At 45.0% G+C, this 7,850-nt stretch overlaps 1 protein-coding gene across 1 annotated transcript; it reads right to left on the minus strand.

Annotated features, from left to right (window-relative positions):
• Positions 1-3,989: 3,989 nt before the first annotated feature.
• Positions 3,990-7,361, minus strand: S100P (S100 calcium binding protein P; the record flags this gene model as incomplete). The annotated part of the gene is made up of 2 exons (XM_080614791.1): positions 3,990-4,139; positions 7,224-7,361. 2 exons carry the CDS (start codon positions 7,359-7,361, stop codon positions 3,990-3,992), a joined length of 288 nt encoding a protein of 95 aa, XP_080470917.1.
• Positions 7,362-7,850: the final 489 nt, after the last annotated feature.

A 7,850-nucleotide genomic window follows, 5' to 3' on the forward strand; every position in this document is an offset into this window, starting at 1 on the left:
GATGTAGAACAACACTACAAGAAATTGCACAAGGGATTTGCGATTTACAAGCAAGGGGAAACTCCTTCACAAGGGTGAGACGGGGCTCGTGCAGCTGAACCTACGGAAAGCCAGAGAGATGGAGCCTCTGCCTGGCTCTTGGTGCCTACTGCTTCCACTGCAGTCAGCAGAACGCTCTCTATGGGAGGCACAGTGTTTGTTTAGAAACCGAATCACTGTGAGGTTAGAGAACACTGCTGATGGTTTTTAATCTTAACACAAATTCTTTACATTCTGTCTCAGGAATGATGCATGGCATTTGGGGCTCAGTGGGTAATTAAAAGGCTGCATTTAGTGCCACACAGTGGTAAAAAGAGTAATTTCAGTGAGGATGAATATTGGGAAGCAACGCAGAGGAAATCTTTTAGATGCCAAAGATGAACTTGGAGAAGAAAAAATACATGTCAAAAAAAATAGGGTACACCAGGTGGCGGGTATCCCCTCAATTTCCTCACCTGAGGGTGGTTTATGCCACCAGCTGGCTAGGTATGCAATGTATGAAATGTGCCTCTGTAATCTATAATCAACTTCCTTTGCAATAAGGAGAGCACTTTGCTCAATTATAGCCTTGACAAAACAGTGAGGGATGTGATCCTGGAATCTGCCAGCTTGTGGGTGATAAGCTGCACAACGGCCATTGGGCAGGGATATACTGGATTAGAGCTGTAAAGATATCTTAAACAACTGAAATACTATGGAGTAATCACCAAAAAAGGGCGATTTGAGATCCCTGGATTGGGAAAAAATTGCCCATTTTCATGATTAGCAGTTTTCTTGCTCAGGTAGTGCAGAGAAATACTAGCGTTTCCAACAAAGCAAGTAATGTTACTTCTGCAAGTATAGTTATGTGTGAGGCAATTCATCTCCAGCCATCTGGGAACCCAGCAGCTCTCTGAGTGCTGTTCAGCATGACTGGGTGCCACAGGGATTTTGGGACTAGAAGGCAGGCCCTAGCTCAAAATGGTTGGCTGCAAGAGCTCAGCTGGTAGCAGCGCTAGAATGAGGACAAATCACTGCTGTCCCTTTCAGCAGGGAACAGACATGCTCACACATGCAAGCAGGCACACATAGGCTTCCTCTTTCTCAAGTGATCTCTTGCGTGCACAGATACTAGTTTATGAGGTCTCTTGGGGAATGAAGAATAACTGATCATTAGTTTTTCGTTGTACGGCCGTGCTAAGCTGGGAATCTAAGCTGTAGATACCTTTGACAGGTTAAGATACTCCAGTATCTATAGTTGTCATTTTGAAATTTGGTGGGGTACTGTCAAGGCTCTTCAGTTTCTAAAATGACATATTGAAATCTTATTTCTGAGTGTAGAAAATAGGCATAATGTTACCAAGGTGCCAGGGAGAAGGCATGACTGTGGGCAACACCCATTAGTTTTTGGTTGCATATTCAGTATGGTCTCTGTCTGATTTAATGGTGACCACAGGCTAACAGCAGCCATTGCAGTGATCTAACAGTAACGGCTTTAATGCTTTTCAGGTGGGGGAATCCCTCCGAGCATCTGTGCTGGGTACAGTGCTGGTGCGTACATCAGTGTCATGGTTTAAGCCCAGGCTGTAAATTAGAACCATGCAGTCTGCTTCCCCCCCACACCTTTCTTCCCCCCGCTCCTGGAGGGACGGGGAAGAGAATCAAAAGAATGCAACTCCCACGGGTTAAGATAAGAACAGTTTAATAACTAAGGTATAACACAAATCACTACTGCTACCACCAATAGTAATAATGATAAAGGAAATAACAAGGAAGAGAATACAACCGCTCACCAACCGGTACCTCACCCCCACCCCGCAGTGATCCAGCCTTTCCGGGGACTCTCAGTTCTACACCCCCAGCATGACGTGCTGTGGTATGGAATACCTCTTTGGCTAGTTTGGGTCAGGTGTCCTGTCTCTGCTTCCTCCTGGCTTCTCCTCCTCCCTGGCAGAGCATGAGACTCACAAAGTCCTTGGTCAGGGTAAACATTCTGACCAGCAACTGAAAACATCGGCTTTATCAGTACTGTCCCCAGGCCGAAAGTCAAAAACACAGCGCTGCACCAGCTACTAAGAAGGAGAAAAACTGACTGCTGCTGCTGAACCCAGGACAACCAGCCATGGTCAGCATGGGAAGGATAGGACCCTCTGAGGTCTTACTTGGGTTGTCCCTCTGATGGAGACAGCCATATTCACCAAGAGAAGCCCGGACCCTGAACTGTGATTCCTTGATCTGACCCAGTAGTGCCAGGGCAGAGGAGAGCAGAGCCTTTCTCAAAGCAGCTGGCAGTCACATCCATTGAAGTGCATTGAGACACTGCACTGTTGGTATTAGAAATAAAGATTTAAGTGGTGTTTAGATGGTACAGCCAAACTGAGGAACCAAAAGCAGCCAAATAACAGCACATCTGTAATGGTTAAAATGAGCTGAAATAATCCAATAAGCCAAGACTTTAAACAGCCGGTTCCCTAAAAGTTGAATACACTTAAACACATGTATGCTTATACACGGTTGTAAGTGTGTAGAACCTGTGGCTTAAGTTCAGCTCAGAAAACACAATGAAACTAAGTTCTTGTTCCAGCTCCAGGTACACAGCTGCAGTCACTTAGCTCATTGCACCAGGCTTCAGCAGAAAGAGGAGAATGTGCTTGCAGTTAAAGCAGTGCTCTGCACTTACAGAGCTCCTGCTCCCACCTTTGCTGTGCTTCATGATCTCCTGGGGCCTCCAGCCAGAGCCCTGTGCAAAACCAGTGTGTGACTGCACAGGGAGTTGTGGCACCTTCACCTGCCCAGCATGTTTGCACAGGCAGTAGGACAGGGAATGACTTGGCTCTTGGCATAAGAGGAATAGCACAAAATATTCTGAAGGTAAAGGAACTGGGATGCTCACCTGCAAAGTGCTCCAAAATAGAATCATAGAAGCATAGAATGGTTTGGGTTGGAAAGGACCTGAACATCATCCAGTTCCAACCCCCCTGCCATGGGCAGGGACACCCCACACTAAACCATGCCACCCAAGGCTCTGTCCAACCTGGCCTTGAACACCATCAGGGATGAAGCATTCACAACTTCCCTGGGCAACCCATTCCAGTGCCTCACCACCCTTACAGACTGCTTCAGTCTTGCTGCAGCTGCAGAGCCACAGCTGATGCCTGTTGCCTGCTCCACTGAAATCAAGCTCTTCCACTTCTCCACACAGACATTTTCCAGGCAAAGAAGCAATAATTGCTGCCATTAGACTTGCTTCAGGCAGAAATACCATGGCATGTTATTTGGGAAGGTGTTTTGAGTTCGTTAAAAATAAAATGGTTGCAGTGTACAACTCTGTGGTAGAACAGTACCATTATATTGGTACAAAAGCCTTACTGTGTTATAGGAAGTAAGTTGCATGAGCTGGGTGAGATGGTTCACGTAAACTGCTGAAAAAACCAAGTGTTTGGCTTTGTTTTGTTTTTAACCAAGAAGAAGCCCACATGGCAGCAACAAGCACACAGCTGAGGGCCCCAGACAGGCTCAGGGGCAGCCCTGGTGAGACGTGTCCCATACAGCTGTGGTGGCACACATGAGGGTTAGGCTGCAGCCTCTGTTAGCTGCGGCTCTGCAGGCTGCATCCCACACGTGCTGCTGTATAAAAGCAGCCTCCAGCTGATTCATGGCTCTAGCAGCACCTACCTTTGTGCAGCCTCTGCACTGGGATGAATATTGAGCCTTTTAGCTAAGAACAGAATTTCATAAAGCAGAGAAAGTGAGAAACTACTCAATAAGAGTTAGTGGGAGCCATTAAAACCAGGCTTTTCCACAAAGGAGCAGAAATTAACATTCAAGACAGGAAAGTAAGCACAGTAGGATTTATTTTTGCAGCCCAGCATGCTTGTAAACTGCACAGTGATACATGGAAGAAATGAAGGGATCCATACCACCAGCACACAGAGCAGAGGCTCTGTGTCAAACTCTGAGCAGTTTGACAATTATTTGGCAGTTTTCTGCTCAAAATATTTGTGACAGCAGCAAGTCAGAGCTGCCACAAAGATGACAAATTCTTTGAAGTCTACTTGGGAATCGCCATTTTCATCCAGGTTCTTGAAGACTTTGTCAATAGCATCCTTGTCCTTCCCTGACTGCAAGAGAAAAGAGCAGGTTGAGGTGAGAGGCGGCACAAACTCTGATGCAGCAGCCTCGATACCTACACCATGATCATGGGAATTGTGGGGCTCCGGGGCCACATCAATGTGTGTGGAGGGCAACTGGGGAGTGTGAGGCTGATGGCAGCTCAGACATGTTGTACCTTTCCATGGGGATAGAGATTGAGTTGACTGGAAGGTGGTGGGGTGCAATGGCTCCCGCATGCAGCCCTGCCATACGCCTGCCCAGGATATCAGGTTATCATACTCTGCTAGCAAGACTTCCCCCCACCCTTCCTCTTCGCTTATTTTATGCATTATATCTCTGGGTATAAAGCCATGAGCTCCTGCACACCATGTTTGGTTGAGACAATTGCTCAGCACCCAGCACAGATGTGGGGCTGCTGTGCCTCTGCCTGCCCATCTCTTTGGGAGCCACACATCTCCTCCTCTAGCTGCCTACAAAGCACACCCTTTCAATGGGAGCACATGCAACTGCTGTTCTCATGCTCAGGTTGAGGGCTCTGGGTGACAGCAGGACCAAGCGCGAGTCCCAGCATCCTCATGGCACAGGCACAGACTCCAGAAGCATGTGCTCCCTCCTGGGTTTCTTACACCTCAGAGCTGTCATGCACCTGCATGGAGAAGCACGTTTTCTATGTTTAAAACACCATTCATTATGATTAAAGCAGTGTAATGCAGGCCCTGAGGTGAATTAAATGCCAGGCATTCCCCATCTGTTCCCTTGGGGAGGCTCAGCTGGAGCGGGCGCAGTTTGCAGCTTTGCAAAATGATGCTTTCCTGGGACAAATGTCAAATTTCAGCTTCATTAAACATTTTCTACCCCAGCAAAGATGCAAACAGCCTCAAAGGTGCTTCGAGTGCTCCCTCTGGCCTTGGTGCCCGGCTCCTCCTGAAGCGAGATGCTGAGATTGAGTTACAGCAGTGAAACCAGCAGAAAAGTCTTGTCATAATTCTGATGAACTGACTAAACCAGGACATCCCGAGGCTGATGTTAAGCAAGGCACCATTCAAGTAAAAAGAGAATATATAGATATATATATATTCGATTTTAACAAAATATATATTAAAATGAAGGATTTTTCTTAAGAAGTTTTCATAAGGGATTTTTTGGCTCCACTCCTGGTGCTGATTGTCTCCGGTGCCTTTAGAAAATGCAGGTTTTAATGTAAACAGGGGATGGCAGTAGAGACCTACCCAATATAGGAAACAACCAGGTAGGATTTGTTGAAGCTGAACACTACAATACTAGAATGAAATTTTATATACTTTTGGAATTTAAAATAGTTACTGCCTTAATTGACATCTGAAGCACTTCTTGATCATGATCTATTTAACTCAGTTTCTCATTCTGTGATCTCGCCTTTCACTTCAAGTATATGCACCTCTAAAATCAGTATGAATTAAACGAGTTCCTTAGATTTGACTGATGGATGTGTCTGAAAGGTTTTATCCTTTTCGCTTTGCAAATTACGATCAGTTTTAGTTGTGTAAGTGAATATTTGAAGTTATTTAGTGAAATATGTGAGCTGATTTTAGCCTCTGATTTACTGCTGCAATGCACATATGGGAGTTATTCTTTGGAAACTCTTCATAACTGAGTCCATTCCTTCAGTCCTGTGGTATGGATTTATTTCTGCCTCTGACTGATTCAAGACCTTTCCAGGTAGGTGTGAGCTGTGTCAGCTATAACCAATTCTGAGAGCAGAAATATTCATTATTTAAAAGTCTCTGTTTCCCAGAACATTCTTGCAAATAACAAAAATATGGATGCAAATGTCAGGAAAGTGCAGATAAAACATTTTTTTGTGAAGTCAGGCACATTCGCAGTTTCTTTCTTGCAGTTACTGCTCTGCAAGACAGGACATTGTTGGTTTAAATTTATTGTAAGTGCTGGCATACAATGTTATTTTGTGCCTTATTTTTTTTTCCTAGAATAGGTAAAATGGGAAAGAGAGATGGAGACTGGAACGTAAGAGGACTTTCAGCTATTTATCTTCCTGGAAAATCCATTTTCCCAACAGTTTCAGGAATAGGTTGAGCCAGTAAGAGCGGCTGTGGGGAACTGGAAAGGTGGTGCCTGGCCAGTAAATGTAGTCAGGAGCAACCTTTGAGTGTCATCCCATTTGGTAGCTGTCTGGCACTGTGGCTCCCCAGCTTTAGTTAGACCCAATGTCAGGTTTCTGGGGGATTTCCATTCCCCCTTAGAACTGTGGTTTTGTTGTTGGGTTTGGTTTCCTGTACGTGGAAGTGCTACAGGTAACGTACAGCTCCATGATCAGGAGCAGGACACTTCCCATGACACTGCTGGTTCACAACCACTGGGCTGTTTTACAGTTATTTCAAAGCCATTTACATCTATCCCCCCCCAGAGCCATCTGGATTCTTATTCTGAATACTGCATCTGTGTTTAGTCTGAGTCATAAATCCAGCAGGCGTGGATTTCATATGGTGATTTCATATGGCTTGCACAGAAAGACACTAAATTTTATCAAGTACCCCACCTGCAGTACCATAAAGCTTTTGCTATAATATAGTAAGAATGTTGAATACCTACTAAGAGAACTCATATATATAATATACATATATAAAACCTACTTAAATGCACCGATTATTATATTGTAAAATGGTCTTTCTTTTACTATTAAAGACAAATGCAAAGGGGTTTGCTCTGAGTTTGTCTCTTGTTCCTGTTTACACATCATTTTGATGAGCACACTGAGTATGCAGTGTAAATACCTAGAGAAAGTAAGTGAATAAATATTTAGAGAGATTTCCCATCTGCAATTGAGATCTTCAGTTGCTGGCAACGTAACCACCTTCACAGCAGTTGTGACATGATGTGAGCTGATACAGTCAGGGATAAAGTGAAGAAGCAGGTGAATTCTGAAGGTAAAACCCAGTCAGAATTAGAATCAGTTTTACACAATACGTGCAAAACCTTTTTTATTTAAAAGTTTTCTACAACCCATTGAGTATTTCCAGATATAATTTCCCCTATGATGTGCTAAACCCCATGTCTGCATGCTACATAAGAATGATGCTGTGCTGTTCTCTTACCGCAAGGAAGTTTGGGAATTCGCTTTCCAGGAGGGTCTTTAGTTCTGCTTTGGTGAGGGTTTGCCTGTCACCATCAGCCTTTGCATACTTGTCAAAGACAGCAATGATCATTCCCATCGCAGTTTCCAGCTGAGACATGTTGCTGCTGCTGGAGTCAGGCTTCCTTTTGAGCAGGAACAGCTTCAGGGCTCTCTTGGAAGGTGGAAACTGGTCTTATTTTGGGGTTCTTTATGCAACTGTCCCATCCAATCAATGGTCACACACCAGAGGGACGGTTAACCCTTAGCAAACATCTGTATCTGAGCACTGCTTGGAGTACACGCCTCTATGCAGACAGCTATTCACAACTCAGGCTTTATCACCCTGGCGTGCCTGGTACAACCGGTTGCTCACCAGTAGCAGCCAGCCTCTCCTTTAAGATACACAGTGTGACTAACAAGTGGTAATCAGATTTTGTTGCTGGCTGTTTGCTCAAGAATCAGATTTGTTCCTGATAGCCCAGCTTCAGTGAAGTATGTGCTGGCCTGCTCAGGAGGAAGAGGAGCATCTCACTTCCCCTTTGCTACCATAGTTAGGGTCTCTGTGAGGCACTGCCTCTGCAGAGCCAAGAGCAGAGATTGATTGTCC

Source organism: Psittacula echo (genome assembly GCF_963264785.1).
Source record: "Psittacula echo genome assembly, chromosome: 1".
Taxonomy (NCBI): domain Eukaryota; kingdom Metazoa; phylum Chordata; class Aves; order Psittaciformes; family Psittacidae; genus Psittacula; species Psittacula echo.